The 16,830-nt window shown below is 39.6% G+C and overlaps 1 protein-coding gene across 7 annotated transcripts in view; it reads right to left on the bottom strand.

Annotated features, from left to right (window-relative positions):
• The window catches only part of LOC138624289 (rap1 GTPase-activating protein 1-like), a 42,893-nt gene that overhangs the window by 23,656 nt on the left and 2,407 nt on the right, over window positions 1–16,830 (bottom strand). For all 7 annotated transcript variants that reach the window (XM_069704332.1, XM_069704325.1, XM_069704324.1 and 4 more), the window contains exon 2: window positions 7,552–7,587. In XM_069704332.1, coding sequence (XP_069560433.1) covers window positions 7,552–7,587 — 36 coding nt within the window. The remainder of the gene's footprint in view (window positions 1–7,551; window positions 7,588–16,830) is intronic.

The raw sequence follows: 16,830 nt of genomic DNA, 5'->3' as shown, positions 1-16,830 counted from the left end.
GTGTGTTGTGTGTACTGTATGTGTCAGACATGAAGAGATAACAAGGGATTACAGCACAGTCCTCATACTGTGCACTATTAAGAGCTGTGTATTATGATAAAAACAAATAATCCTCTCACCGTCCAAAGCTTACTGGTAAAAAAAATTTTAAAAAAAATAAAAAAAAGGATTATATCACTGTAATAAACTTTAAAAATGCCCAGATTATTTGCTGAGGCACCCTGCTGTCTGTTTCTCTTTTAAATCTTTAAACAAAGAAGCGAAATGTGGGTTTTTTTTGTTGTTGTTTTTTAAAGAACTGTGGGATAGAAGGTGTGGGTTGAAAAAAATGAAAATGTTGAATGTCAGGTCTTTGACAGTGGTGCTTATAGTTAAAAAAAAACAAAAAAACAACCATGATATCCAATAATAGCAGATATCGCTTAAATGTGCTGATTAAAATCTGATTACCACCAAGTTTTATTTTAAAACACATCATTGCTGCTGGTTCCTACCAAATCAAAGCCATGTAGAACAACAGTCTCAAAACTAACTAAACAGTGAACAAAATATTGAATAACAGCAGAACAAGAAAGAAAATCTGAGCCACGTAGAGCTTCACTTTTCATCTCTTGTGGACCAAGATAGCTGGGTTTTAAATCAATAGCATCCTCCCTGCATGCCTACATGTCCTCTGCAGAATTCCACAGTAAATCCCTGCCGACCGGCCTCGTGGCCAGGGATTCTCATCCCATTAGCCCGGTGAAATGGCCTGTGGTCACTCCCCTCTCCTGCCCACACACCATATCCTCTGAGAATTGCTGCTGTCCTGAAAATGTCCCTATATTCCACCCCCACTCTTCCTCTCTCACTTTCAGGTTTTTACTAGCTAGAAGAGTTAGATAATAATCCAATATCCTCTGAGACTCCGGCTAAAATATTACTAAAATTAGCTGGGTCCTATAATTCCAAAAGGATTAGGGCGAGCCAAAAGAGTCAGCAGTGTGTGTTCATTGTTCAATAGTTTCACTTAAATATTTGAATTCATACAAACAACATTTTTTATTTTTTTCTGACTTAAACGCATATTATTTAACAAAGTACATCAAGATGAGAAGGCACTCTGGATGATGTGTGTGTGGGAGGCAACGTGCAACCAGCCAGTGACCCCAAAGGGCGACTAAAGGTTTAAGACTTCAATCACAGACACATTATACACCAGTAACATGTCAGAGGTTCCCAGGGGGCAAGATGATTGCTGTTCTGAAAAATGAATGAATGGTTATTTATGCATAACCAGTGAGTGTCTCCCACAGGTTGAAATTTAATTAGTAGTGGTTGACCTCAGGGGGCAGAACGGTATGGGGGCTGGGCAACTACAGACAGGCAGCTACAAAACACAACTCAACACACTTATGACTGTACATGAATGCATCACTGCAGCAAAAGTTGCTGTCCTTGCCCTCCATATGGGAATAAATACTACATATGTAACATAAAAAAATATGTCTGCATATTCCACTATTCTCTTTTTAAATGTTCAGTGGTGATTTACGCTAAAACCTTTTACTTTATCAGTTGCATTAACTGATAAGGTAATGTATATTTAGGGTGAAAACAATCAATGTTATAATCAAGATCTAAGTCTATCAATGATTCACGTTGTTGCTGCAGCAAAATGTTGAAAGGTTATCCTGCTGTCTATGAATAAGTGAAAACCTGCCTCCTGTCACTCGTAAACAAATTAGCTGCATTTAATCAAGCCCACAGTTTGTTTGCAAGGCAAAGCAGGGGTGCTAACTGCTTCCGAACCTTTGAGGAAACTTTACATCCCCATAATGATTTCTCCGCAGCGCACCTGAACCCCACTGTGGCTGTGATTGTGACTGGTTTAATAATTATGCAGCATTTTATCTGGGTAATGAGGTCAATGGAGGGGGGTAGGAGGGGAGGTGGGAGGGGGGGGGGCATAAAGAGTATATGAAAAGTAAGCATGTTCGTGGCATAATAATTATGCTTTTTTTTCTCACTATAAATTCTTCTGTGCTAAAGTGTTATGTACATAGTAAACAGTAAATAATTGCTGGGATTATTACAACAATTATATATTGTCTTTCTTAAACCAGCAATGAGCATTTTTTGGCTACTTGAGGGCAGCAGAGACAAGCCACGAACACAACACTGATATATCATCACCTTTTAAGTTACTATTGCATTTCTATTGCTTAGCCAGACATTGTGCAATAGATCGTCTGACTGTTCAACGCAGTGCCACAGCAAAGCGTGAAATAGACACGCCGTTCCACTACAGCAAAATGTGAGATAGCCACACGTTGGGCTGTCCAAGCGTGAAAGGTACAGATTTTTAAAGCATGAACCTTACACACACGTAAATGTCATGTGACACGGGATCATGTGGTCAAGGTCCTGCAACAGGAGTTTTGAGACCAAGGACAAAGGAAATTTTTTGTGGCCTGGTGGTATCACACATCACAGATTGCCTAACCCCACTTGTTTTTGCCCCAAAAAAAAAAAAAAAAAAAATTCTGTAAATTTCATGGCTCTTAGCATGAAACATGTTTCATTTACATCCACGGCAGGAAAATGTGTAACTTTCATGCCTAGACAGCGCCAAGCGTGGCTATCGAACTTTTTTGCTGTAGCGGACTGGTGTGTCTATTTCACGCTTTACCTTGATACCTGGTTGGACTGTTCAGTTGGTGGTCAGGTTTAAATCTACCTGTCAAATAAAAGCCCAATATTCACTTTCAGCTCTATCTTTTTATCTCTACAAAAGCTTGAGGGAAATAACTTGCTTATTAACTGCTACAAGCTCCACTACATTCACCAGCTTATTGACAACTGTGTATATTTGCTGTTTGGTGCTGAGCAGGGTGGGCTTTAAGAGATTTTCTGCTGAGATGCCAGTTATAAAGCCAGAGGTTTAACCTTAATTACTTTATACACACTTTCAACAATCCCCAAACACAAATCATTTAGCCGGCGCACTGCTTATCGTGTGTGCAAATCTACTCCAGAGGTCCCCAACACCACATTCTGTTGTGGTGCTCAGAGATTCTGTGTCCCCTGTGTCATGATAAATTACACTGATGACACAGAGGCTCAGAAATAAGGAGCTGGCTGCCCTCTTGGATTTTTCTAAATTCATCACGCAGTAACACCACCTGCTCCCTCGTCTGCCATCAGTCCTCCAACAGCAACAGATACAAGGAGCACCTCTGTCATGAATTACAACACAAATAGACCATGGAATTGCCCTGTTCTCAGGGCCATCCTTCCCAACCCCTAACCTGACCTGAAACACTCAAACAAATGGCAGGATGATTGTCTCTGGTGTAAAGTCATTTCTCTCAGCTGTGCTCGTATCACTTACTTCTCTTGTGTGTATGTGGTGACAATTTCAGCCTCAAGGGCAATTTTTCCAGATGAAACTATCTGATTTCCGATCAAAAATGTTTCATTTGGCCAAAGATTTAGCTACATAAATATAGCTTTATATGAAAGATAATTTTGTCGATGTTCTGCGTCACCTCTATTTAGGTGTCCTAATTTGTGTGCCACAAGGAATAACTATATGGCTTTCTCCAATCTGTTTTGGAAAGTGCAAAACTGTCTAGGCCTCTTTTTTACCTATGGCTATAATAATACAAACAAAGCAAAAAGCATTTTGCTCCCCAGGGAACTCTACTTCTAAAAGTATTTTTATATAAACAGTCAGAGACAGAAATCCTCATCAGTAGTTCTTTGCAAGAAACTAGAGCATAACAACTGTTTTTACATGAAAATATGAGGAGGCTACATTTCATATGCTTCATATGATACATTAACATTCATTTTTTTTTTAATTAAAAAAAAATTAAAAAAAAATAAAATGCTGGACAATTAGATGCTCCTTGTTTGGAATTATAAATAATAAAATCTGTGGGATCTGATGCATGAGGAGACTCTTTGATGGATTCTCTTGAGCCCACACTTCCCCTCACAGCTGGCCACATTCAGTGACCATTAAAAGGCCAGGTATAGCAGGTGTTTTTGAATTAAGCATTTTCAGTCTACCCAGCTTGCTTATTTCTCACAATGTCACTGCACAGATTTCCTTGGAAACATGCCCCCCTGGGAAATCACTGTCATGCAGATGTGCCTCTTTCAACAACAGAGGGTCGCTGTGGGATGATTTTGTGCTATTTTATGTTCGATACTAAAGCTGCCCGTCTATTCAGTGACATTAAACTTCATACAGTTTGATCTCTGAAGTCAACATGTCTACTATCAATCAAGAAAATGTTGGCAAAAATTCTGATCATGTGATCTTTTTCCCTCCCGTGGGAAAACAATTTAGGAGAAACAGAAATTCCTGGAGTCCCCCTCTCCCTCCCACTGGCTTACCACACCATCCTCTGCATAACCAGTGTCAATAAACAGGCTCCAGATATATTCACCCCCAGATATATACTTAGGGACATACCCATCCACAAACAGAAGAAATAAAGACCTCGGCTCTCTCTTTCAAATTTGAAGATACCGCCTGCAGGCAAAGAAGTGAACTTTTCAGAACAACTCTGTCACTGAAAAACTCCAAGAATCAGATAAAATAAAAGGGAAATGTCCTGTCAAAGTTGCCTGGCACCTGTCTCAAACTCCAACAGCCTGCTGTCATCTGAGCTTTATGTTCTTTTACGACGTCTTGTGCTGGTGCTGGATGGTGGGTGACATGTTAGGATTTGGATTATTGAGATGAGTAGAACCAGGGGCGAGCTTGTCACTTTGGTGCTATAGTTGGTCAGACAGCAGGAGACTCACAGAGAGACGCTGTAGTCTGATCGGGCTTGACAGTTTGCTCTCCCACTATCTCTGCTCCTCCAGACAACTCAGCCTGACACACACCGATGAGCGTGCACAAGCAAACTGACACCCAGACCGGCTTCACAACGCAGTGCTGAGCGCATGTGCAGAGGCGAACGGCAGAGGATGATGCAGAGTGACACCTCATGGGAAATCAGGGAATACAAACAAAGGAGTGTTTACAGTGACACCTTTTAAGTGTTTATGGGCAGAAAAAAAGACAGCAAGGATGAAATAGGCTGAGAATTTAGAAAGCGTCAAAAAAATAGAATAAGGAATCACATCACACAATTTGGAATAAATAGCTGCTATGCCAATACCCATCGAGCAAAAAGTAAATATATGATCACTAAAAAAACAAAACATATCTCCTTTATTTATGTCAAAACTGTCATCTCAAGAGAAGTTTTTTAAGAGTCTGAAGTTGTCAGTTTATCTGACTTAAGGGCAAAACAATTTATAATAATTAAAAAATATATTTTAATTATTAATTAATGGTGATGCATGTTCTTTTACCACCAGGGGGCGAGGTCACATCAGCCAACAATGCTCTCCTGTTTTCAAATTGTAACATTCCTCCCAGACTTGCAAACATTGATCAACTTTGCACAAAAGTCCGTGAAGCTTTTACATCTAAGAGAAGTAAGATTAAGAAAAACACACTTTTGAGTAGAATAGAGGAGGAAGTTAAGCCTTTGCACCAAGACACATATTTTGAAAGAAAATAAATTAGTTTGATGGGTTGATGCTGCATTTAAAGCAAAGACTAACACCACCTGATGTCAAATTCTTTTAGATCTAGTCGGAATTCTTCCTTGCTCGCTGCAGCAGCACCTGAGGGTGGTTCAAAAGTGCAAACCTGTCCTGCATGAAGGTCAGGTGAGCCGAGGCATGGAGAAGACAGAGGGATAAGAGGCCAAGTTGTTTAAAAGAATGGTCACGGAGTTACACAACAGACAGCCTGCTACAATAATCCATCATGCTTCAGGACCGAGAGGACACTGAGACAGAGTGCACTTAGATGTATGTTCATACATGTGGAGAAGAGAGAAAAAACAACGGCTCTTATACAACATCTCAGTATAGCCATTATCCACACTAACCTCCTCTCCCATTTACTCCCATCAAGGGAGCTTAGCAAAACAGGATTACAACCAATTACAGGCCTCCCCCGGGAGCACGGAAACAGGGCTGGAGGATCAGCTGTTTATTGTGTATGACCCACAATGACCGGATGGAAGATGGTCATTTTACATTTAATCAACTACAAGAGTTGAAGGATCAAAACTGTACAATTCCTGATACTGAATCCGTGGAACAGATGAGCTGTCATCAGTCGCTGTGTACACAGACTGGGTTTTCAGGATTTACTACTTCTATTTCATCACAAACGTATAAACGCATTGAAATAATACAGATAATCCTTCGTATATTGCAGCTCTTTTGGGGGAGTGGGGGGGAGGGTCATGCACTTCTGAAAACAAAACTGTAATAAGAGACTCAACAAAATATTTTGGTCTTCCAATTCGGAAAGGTGAGCACGGCATTTTGTTGGGTTGTTCTCTAACAACTTTTGCTCACTGTTCTACTGTCTTGTCCAATATTCAGTATCTGTATATGTAAAATATCTGATGTTACTTTCAAGTTGCTTTAATCCTGGCATCAAAGGTTTAGCTTTTGGAAGTTGATCTGTCCTGCTAGATATAAACACTGATGACAAAGTAACACAATTCAAGTTCTGAACACATTAGAAAAGGTCCACCAGCTTCCTCCAGCAGTGTTTGTTGATTTTTTTTATTTTTTTTTCCCTGCTTTGAAGAAGAGCATGACTGCCAAAAGAATATAGCTAAGAGGACCAAATGACTTATTATCATATTTTGCTTCTTTGATGTAATGCAGACATCACACTTTCTCTTCGTTGTGTCACCTCATCCAGTCAGTTCTTTTCTCCTTCCTCCTCCTCTTCACGCCCACAACTCTTTCATCCCCTGTCCTGTTTTGTATCCTCTTTTAGATCCTCCTCTTCGTCTTTATTTTTGCTCCAGTTTTCACTGTCGTCTTCACAATGGGGTGCAGTCATTCTGTCTGAAGCTACGTTAGCTGATGGCCAGAGTGCAGCCCGTGTAAACGAGTCCAGCCCGTGCTAAGTAACGCGGGCCTGGCGTTATGCTCCTGTATTAGTATTCCAGAGGGACGTGATGACACTGTTTAATCTGCTGCATTCAGACAGCGGGAGATAAGGGCCAGACACTCGTGCCACCTTACCCTGAAGCTTTCTAAAACGGAGTCGTGCATCTGCAGTGGCAGAAGGTGTGCATGCTCAGATCCTTCCATGTGCCACTCACAGCACCACTCCAACCTTTCCAGCACTGCAGAGACGGCAGGGCAGGCTGGGTATCACTTTCCTCGCTGCTGCCCATCTGTTCTACGTTTCACTGGCTCATTCATCTTACTTAGACTCTTCTCGGTGTACTGATTGTATGAATCCTGCAAGGCTAATCTGTGACATTGAACACCACTCCAGAGAGTTACAAGCTTAAAAATTGTAATCCATTGTATTTTAATTAAACTAAAAAAATATATAATTTGTATTGTCCCATAGGTTAGGTTAGGTTAGGTAGTTACTTTATTAATCCCCGAGGGGAAATAGTGCTGTCCTGTCATAATCTAATTAGTTGACAAAAATAAAGAAAGACAAAAAAAACTCACCATAAGCTTCTGGCCTTGGAGAAGGTCTTGTCCACCCTGAAAAACAAACATAACATACAGCTGTTACAAACACTATCAATTAAATATGCTCACCTACAAATTAACACTCATTTCATAGCACCCGTATTGTCTTCATGTTATTCTCTCTAAAAACAACAAGATCTCACTAAAACCTACTAAAAAGGTGCTTACCAAAGGATCACTTCAAAGTCGAGGAATACAACCGAAACAATACCTAAAATCAGCAAAATGTTAAACACTAAAATAACTCAGCACCTAACTGTACATGACTGCATCCTATAATCAGTAGTGGCTTCTACGCTCTTGTCTGCCTCCAAGTCAGACTAAGTAAGGAAGGAGCAGAGGGATCGTGGATCACCTTTTCCACTTACAAAAAGTACCGGAAGAGGTTGGTTACGCATTGAGCTGGGTTACCCTGAAATAACTCCTGCCATCTGTTGAAGTATAGCATTTCCAAGGATAAAAGGATGATTAGTTTCCTGAGACAAAATGAATCTTGTCCTGGTTTGATTCCATTGTTATGAGGGTCCTTATTCACCATCGGTGAATAATACACTATCATCTGTCCTTACATCTCCCTGGATGAAAAGAGTTAAGAAGTAATCACTGGAAACAATAACCAGATGACGCAGCATTGGAAGCTACTTGGATGAGAATGTAAGGACCTGTTTCTGCCAATAGATGGCACTGTGTGCAGACGAAACAGCCTCGTGTCTGGCAGGAGAAAATCATGATAAACTTGGCTCTCCCTCTGCTCAGAAAGCAGAAAGCTATTTATCATGATACTCAAGCCCATAAGCTAAGGTTTTAACATTTTACTTTTACCCTACTTGTAATCAGAAAATACCTCAATCATAAACACAAACCATGACCTCTCCTGGGATGCAGCATTTTATGTTCACTGGTATCAACAAAGTGGACATTTGATGCTGCTGACTAATGGCTGCAGGCCTGTGTCCTGTGATAGCTGGCAGTGGCGACACAGAGGAAAGGGAATGCTTAGTATGCCTCAAGGCTTCTGCTTCTGCACGCCTGGTGTCATACACTGACCCCCTCAGAATGACCCCCACAGGATGATACACCACCAATCAGCACAGGAGAAATACATTTATCCATAGATTTTGTGTTGTTGTTTTTTTTTCCATTTACTCAAGCCAAAGCCGGCTCTCTGTCTTCTCCTACCCTGTGTCTCCCGGTAGGGCCAGCAGAGTTCAAAGCTCTCACTCATCTTTTTGTGGACATGATTAGTGTGCATGACACAGCAACAGCCGAAGGAAGCAATTCTGGAAAGAAGTGACTCTTGTTCAATGAGAAATACAAACACAAACATGAGTTGTAGCTGCTTTGTGAGAGTGTACAGAGGCAATCTTTTACAATTCCGGCCATATTAGCATGCTGTCACCCTCAGTATTTGCAAACATGCTTCACTAATTAGCACTAACCACAAACTACAGCTGAGGGCAACAAGACTATATATAGCTGTAGCAGATATTTTGTCATAAATACAGGAAAAATGTTGGACAATATTGAAATTTTAACCAGATGGGGGTGCTAACTGGAGAGTCAGAAGATACCAAAAAAAAAAATTGCCATTTATCCTATAGTTGTTGAGATAGTTCACTGAGTAAAAAATGTCAACTTGCTGGAAATGCTAGAGGAAATACACAAGGATCTCCAATGTAGCATTCATCCTTTGGGGATTATCATTTCTGTTTGAATTTTTAAAACAATCCATGCAACATCTGTTGAGCTAATTCAGTCTGGAATAAAAGGAAAGGCTGACCAACGTTGCCATCAAAATTATGAAATTGAGCACTGAAATAAGGAAGAAGTTTCTGATTTCATTCATTTAAAAAATGTCTCTAAGTTTCATGATGAGAAGAAATCCCTGCGGGCTTAATATTAGAACCAAAAGTAAAAAAAAAAAAAAACTTTTTACTTCTTCTTTTGTCGTGAGAAATTCTGAAAAGATAAATGAAAGCCTGAAGCTTCCTCCTTCTGTGAAAAGCGTGTTATTGAGAGGAAACAGGCCCGGGGGGGTTTGTTTGTTCATTCTACTGCGCAGTCACAAATCAACAGACGTGTGTTGTTACAGTGTGCTGTCGCCTGATTCCCCTCAGTGCAGAAGATCACTCATCATTTTCTAACCCCGGGGCCTCCACGTGACATGTAATGACACTCAGGTGGCATTTGCAGTGTTTTTTGTATCTCCGATCTAGTGTAGGTTTCACTGAGCCTTTAACAGATATGTGTGTGCAGATAAATCAGTGCTCCAACTTAAGTGAACTGGTCCTTGGGAGAGTGCCAAGATACTTATGTGCTGTCAGCTCTGGTCTCACAAAGCTGAGTGTGAGGACAAGAAAGCTGTTTTCATATGTACTGCATCACTATGAATAACATTTTCTAAACCTCATCCTGTGCTGCTCAACCTTTCTCAGGTTTCATGGAATTCCCATAAAATTAAATCAACCTGGGTGTGTCCACATTATTGGACAAAGGCTCCGAACTGACATACCAAAACCAATACAGGAAATTCGAGAAAAAAAAAACGCACCCTTAGCTAGACAACAGAACACGACACCCAACAGCTGATACCTACTATCAAAATACTGGGACAGAGGAAGGATAAATCTGTCAAAAATATGTTGTGATTATCAAATAAACATGCACTCATCTTTTCTTGCTGTGCCAAGCTGCAAAACATGAACCAGCACATACAAAGATTGCACTTGTCTACCATCATCCTAAGAATATAAGCCACCTCATGTCTGATAACATAAATAAGGTTGATAGGGTACAAGAAGACTGAATATAGAGCCTACAGGGAAAGCTTTTATTCCACTTTGCATTCTACAATCGCTCTAAGGACTTTGTGAAGCATTTCAGATGTCAGAAAGATTTTTTTTAAAGTGCAGAATATATGTTTAATACAGATTACAGTAGTGTTACGCTAATGGAAATGAGGGTAACAGTGAATAGCAAATAAATCTGTCCTACATCCAACAATTATTCAAATATCACTTTTCTGATCAAAAGGAAACTTCGCTAACCCCAAAACAAAGACGTCCCACTAATAAAGCAAAGCGAACCTGGGCTGAGTGAGTGAGACAAAGCGCAGATAAAGAGGAAGCAGAGGACTTGCTAACAGTCAGTCCCGAAAAAAAAATCACAGCCTTATCAGCAAAACAAAGAGTATTTTGTCTAAGTTAGGGTGGACAAAAGCAGGCTATAACAAAATTTGTCTGTGCTAATGCATCTGCAGGCTGAGTCATATTTGCACATTCAAACTTTGCTGTGAAAACAGCGTGTCCATAGCCTTCGTTTTACTTTGAAAAAAAGGAGATGAAGTCGCATATTTCAGAGCGCAACACAGCACAGGGAGGAATTACAGCTCAGCATGTTGTAGCCAAAGACAGGCCAAATTTTTGTAATGCTTCCTCTATGCTCTCAGCTAGGTATCAACCACAAACTGGTTGCCATAGAAACTAACATCAGTGGGGGATAAGAAAGCTCAAGGCGGGTCTCACAAAAAAAAAAAAAAAATCCTAGGCCATCACTGTGTCAGCAGCTGTGGCACTTCACAATTAGTTCATTCAACTTAATCTGACTTTAACTACAGTTTGTAATTTCCGGCTCCCGCTGCTAAACTTTGAAACATTTTCTGCACTTTAGAAATTAGCTGAGGCCTGTGGTACATATAAAGTCAGCAACACTGCTCGTGGCAAGTAGGTCACCAGGCAGCGCTGAGAAGTCAGCCCGGAGGAAATCCAGCTTAAAGCAAACAAGTTTGTTGTTCAGCGACAAATCTGCTGCAGTAACATATTCTCGAAGTAATTCTATATCTGAGATATAAGAAGCACGGTAAATTTAGCATAATCCAGATGGACTTCAACATATCGCTGAACAGATCTTAAAATGTCTGGGACCAAACCTGAACTTCCCATCAGTCATTCAATAGCTGTTCACTTATCAGATGATTGCTGCACTTTCAACTGAAATGACACTAACGAAAAAGGGGAATAATATGAGAATACAAGGTCAGTGTTGTTAGTCTGTATCTTATTACGCAGGTTTTAAATAAGAGCCACTTGTATTAACTGACTTGTTGAAACTAATACTAAAAACATGATCCTAGAGAACCCAGCATGCACAGAAATGATTCCTCTTCCCAACGGCTGGAATAAATTCTGGTGGAGTCATGGACAGTGTTACACCCAGATCACTACGCAGGAGTTGAGACCAACTACAGTCCTTTGACAGTGTGGACTTCATACTTTGCAATCAAAACAGGGTTGAAACGGTGATATATGTTACCTGGAGTCAACTAAATAAAGAATACACCTTGATTAAAATTTGGAAACAGTCTAGGAAAACAACTATTAAAGCGTTAGTATAGAATTAAAGCACCACTTTGTTTCAACAAGTCAACCGTCATGCTAACAGGTCTGTGAGGCTGCGGTGGAGACAATGTTAACAAGTTACAATGTGTAGGGACAGTATAATAGTACCTTGCTTTGATTATTAGCACTAAATCAAGAGAAAAACTAAAGCTGAATGAGAATGTTCTTATTTTTGCAGGTATTTGGACATTAAACAAAGTATTGGACAAACTGAAATTTTGAACTGACATAAAAAGAAATAACCCTGCGGATGACAGTTGTGTGTACCAAATTTCATGTCAATCTTTTCTTCTAAAGATTAACACCGACATAAAAACATATTCTCATCCATTCGCTTTCCTTCAGGATCAGAACTCGATTCAAAAATAGATACACAGAGAGACACGCAGGCCTTGAGCAACATAGAACAATTTCTTTATAAATAACACTCATGGTAGTAATAAGAAACATTGTCAAACAATGCTGAACATGACCTGATCTACACTGTATACTGTATCTCAGCCCTGCGTGGGCTGAATGAGTCCATTGACAGAGCCCACGTAAAGGAGCATAGAGTGTCTGAATGTCCTCATTTAGCTACAGTACAGTAGGATACAGTGTACACACGACTGGTACCCCAGCTATACTGACTACTGGCCACTGCAGTATTCATCACACCAAGCGAACAGAACAAATGACAATGTTTTGTGATTATCAGTGTAATGTCGCATGCAAAAGTTTGGGCACCCCTCGTCAAAATTTCTGACACTGTGAGTGCAAGATGAACTGATCTCCAAAAAGCAAAAAGTTAAAGATGAAACATTCCTTTCAACATTTCAAGGATTTCTTTTGTACAATTTTATAGTGGAACTAAAATGATCATTTGCAGTTGTATGTCTCCACCAGTACAGTCAAGCTGCAGTTTACGTCCATGTCTATTCAGACACATGTAATATGCTGTGCAGAATTTGAGGGAATTTGGTCTAGCACTTCAAATTAATCTTTAACCTAACAGAAGATCCATACAATCACCAGTTTCAAGGTGGACACCCAAAATTTGTCTCATCAATTCATATATGGTCTCACACTTCCCCTTCTGTTCCTGAGTTAAAGTGTTGAATAATGTCCAGAAAAGTGTTTTCGCAGAATATTATGACGTGACAGTGAAGTTGACCTTTTGGATATAAAATGTTCTCACCTTATTCTTTGATCCTATCTGACATTTGTGTGAAATTCTGTCATTTTTATCACATGCATTATTGAGTTAAGGACACAAACGTTGTGAGGTCACAGTAACTTTTGGCTTGCAAATACCAAACCCTAATCAGTTTATTGTTGAGGTTAAGTGAACGTTTGTGCCAAATTTGAAGACATTTCCGCAAGATCCTTCATGAGATATCACGCTCACATCAACGGGATGGATGGACAATGTGAAAACGTAGTGTCACCGTAGCTGGCACAGAGGCATAAGAGGGATTCAGAATATCATGAAAAAAACACCTCTGGGGGATCGATCAAGCTTTGTGCTTATGTTGCAGTCAGTGTCAGGGGGAACATTTCACTAAAGAAAGGGGGCGGAATTGATTAAATTAAAACAACACCAAATTGTAGAAGTAAACGTTACACCGTCTGTTTAAAATGTGATGATGAAAAGAGGATGACTTTGATGATCCTGAACACAGACACTCAAAAGTGACAATTGACAACCTCAGGAGGCGTCAGCTTAAATTTTTGCCATGGCTCTCACAGTCCCTCGATCTTAACGTCATCAAAAATCGGTGAATGGACCTTAAAACAGCAGTGCAAGCAAGACAGCCCAAGAATCTCAGCAAATTAGAAACCTTTTTCTTTAAAAGACAGACAGAAATCCCCCTCCAAAAATATAATTGAAAGACTCTTATTTGGCAACAGGAAGCATTTACAAGCTATGATATTAGCCAAAGAGGGTGTTTGCAGTGACCGTGTTCCCAAATTCCCAAACTTTTGCTTGTTGGAAATATGTCATCTTTCACTTTATATCTTTTGGAAATTAGATAATATTTTACTCACTTATTTATTGTAAAATAAACTTTGACCAAACTTTTACAGGCCACTGAATGTTGTCTTTTATTTTGTGATATCAGGTCAATGTAATATCAATTTGATGTTGTTCACTCGTGTTTATATGTGGATCGAGGACAACCAATGCTATTACAGTGCTGTAATTTTATTACATACAAGGATATTAAGTTTTGAGGTGGTCTGTCCCATTTTATTGTAATGTAACTGCATCATGCGGGGATAACTGTACTGACAATATAAAGATATTATTGATGGCCATGCCAACACCACAGTCAACAGACTCAATTTGTGTGGTCATGCAGGCATTTCACAAAACTTGTTGGTTCAGATTTCAGAAGTTTTGCAGGTTCTTGTGATAGTTTGGAGAGTGTCTAAACTTGTGGGAGGCTTAGTTCTTGGTTCTTGCTGTTCTTTTTTTATCTGCATAAAAGTATTTTATAATGTGCACAAACTGTTCAGCTGCTTCACATGAAAAGCGTTTCATTAATGAGCCACACACTTGTATCGAAGCTACAGGGATTGTTTATATAGTTGTGTTGGTAACACAAAGTTTTTACATAATTTATTGAAACTGTCTGACATCACTGCAGCAGCACACCTGTTCTAACTTATAAAAAAATATCTTTTTATTCTTTTAGCAGAGTGAAAATAAGCTATAGATCGGTTGTATTGTAAGCGTGAGACAATTAACTGCAGCTCAACCAGAGCCTTCCCTCCCCACTCTTCTCTACAGATGGTTTGCCATTGTGGATATGAATGTGCGTGTCAAAGTAAATATGCAAGATGGACGGACCGTGTAGGCACTGAAGAGCCCTCTGGTTACCCAGCATCTCCTGTTTGTTTTGCCTCTGCCATTGGAAAGGTACTTGAATGGCCTCCTGCTCTCAAGTAGCTCTGCCTTGCAGTGTAATCATGTTTTGTCATGCAAACAATTACTTTTGTCAAACAAAATGACCCTCACTGTCATCTTCTTGTTGTCCATGGTACCATATTCAATACAATAAACCTCAGACAATGAAAATTAAACAAGAGACAAAAGCTATTAATTTCAATTTAAGAACAGTTTTCATAAGTGAAAACTTTTATTATTAAAAAGTCTCTGGTGCCTTTTTATAAGAGCCACAAGCTACACAAAAACCTTGAAATATGGTTACCTGCCAATAAAAAACTGATCGCATATGTTCAACATATTCACACGGTGCTGTTATGACTCAAGTATTCTATTTCACAATGAGAAACACCGTGTCTCCACAGAGTCCGTGATCTTGTTTACGCGAAGAAATGCCATTTTCAAATCAGCTGACCAGACAATGCCAACTACAATTGAGGCCTGCTCAGATTTCAAAACAATGCCAGTCTTTCCACCCGGCTGTTTTTGAGCAGGATTGACAAGCATTCTTCCAATCTTTCTATGGCGCACTGCAACATACAGCATCATTGTTCAGGTTTCATGTAGGTCTTGTCTCTGAGGGCACTGGGAGAGCACTCGGTTCATTTAACAGGTCATGGCTGTGCATTTATTTCATGATTTGGGAGTTTATGGGGAAAAAGCCTCTGTAAACAATCCCCATATGAGACAAACAAATATGTAGCAACAGTTATTTTCATGTGATAACCAAATACTTAAGTCAAGTAAGTAATATAAGTCCTAAAAGGAGGAACGCTTCATAAAATACATTAAAGGATATGAAAGCTCAGCTTTGTAACATTGTGGTTGCACTTGACTAAGAACATTTCTGCTTGCAAATTACAGTATTCAGTAAAAAAGTGGTTTGCCTAAAAAACTGAAAAGGCCATAACCTACTCAAAGTAATAAAAAAAGACTAACACATAACAGAAATTAAGTGGTTGCTCCATTTATATTTGATGCCAAAATGATAGAGCATGCTGTGTGAAATAAAGACCAATCTGCAAAGAACAGAGGCAGCGTTCCCTTCGATGAATGCCGATGGGATGCAGGGGGGTAGAGTGTATTACAGGTCGCCCGCTGATGTAGCCAATCAAACTGACCTATCGAAATGCCAAGCGCAGTGTCATTCAGGACCGCTGCTAAACAAAAAAGCAAATTGTTTCCTTTATATAAAAAGCTTCTCCCTCTGTCTTCAATCAACTGTTCCTCTACATGCATGAAATAAACAATGAATAATGAGTCCAAACAGAGGCCCATTTGTTTCCTCGTGGCAAAAAGCTCCTATAAATAGGAATTTGTTAAGCTTTATTTTCCATATATTATGATTTATATGGTTGTATGTAGATAAATATAATATCTTTGAAGGTTAAGCTGACCTCCTGTGAACAGGCTTTAAAAAAAAAACCTGCACGCTATAAGTGCGCTTAAGTGGAAATAATCAGTTAGAATTGCACCAATTGGGAGACAGCTATGGGTCATTTAATGGAGTACACAGGTCTATCATGAGGACCTAAGAGTTAATGATAAATCCAGTACAATTCTCCAACTGTCTCTGTCAACGTTTGGCTCATTATAGTCAAAAACGTCTGTGATCTTTAGGGTAGGAATGATGAGACAGTCTCTTCCTGTCATGAGTTTCACAGGAAAAGCATATAAAGCAGCTGTGCACTGTTTTTTAACAGGAGTGAAGCAGTTAACCAAAGGCTCAGTTGCAAAACCAAAACGTTCATGTCCACCCTTTAAGTATTTTCTCTTGTAAAACTGAAAAATATGGTTTGAATACACTTCCAGCAACACATAAATCTCACCTTCATGATGCTTGTGCAAGAACGTTTTCTGTAGCACACCATCTTGTTTGCCCACTGGTACGGACCTTTTTCATTGCAGACATTTGGACTTGTCATTGTA

Source organism: Brachyistius frenatus, unplaced genomic scaffold (genome assembly GCF_029030835.1).
Source record: "Brachyistius frenatus isolate BFR_SWC_R1_liver_20210118 unplaced genomic scaffold, ASM2903083v1 Contig_50, whole genome shotgun sequence".
In the NCBI taxonomy this organism is placed as follows: domain Eukaryota; kingdom Metazoa; phylum Chordata; class Actinopteri; family Embiotocidae; genus Brachyistius; species Brachyistius frenatus.
This window is presented reverse-complemented; position numbering and strand designations above follow the sequence as displayed.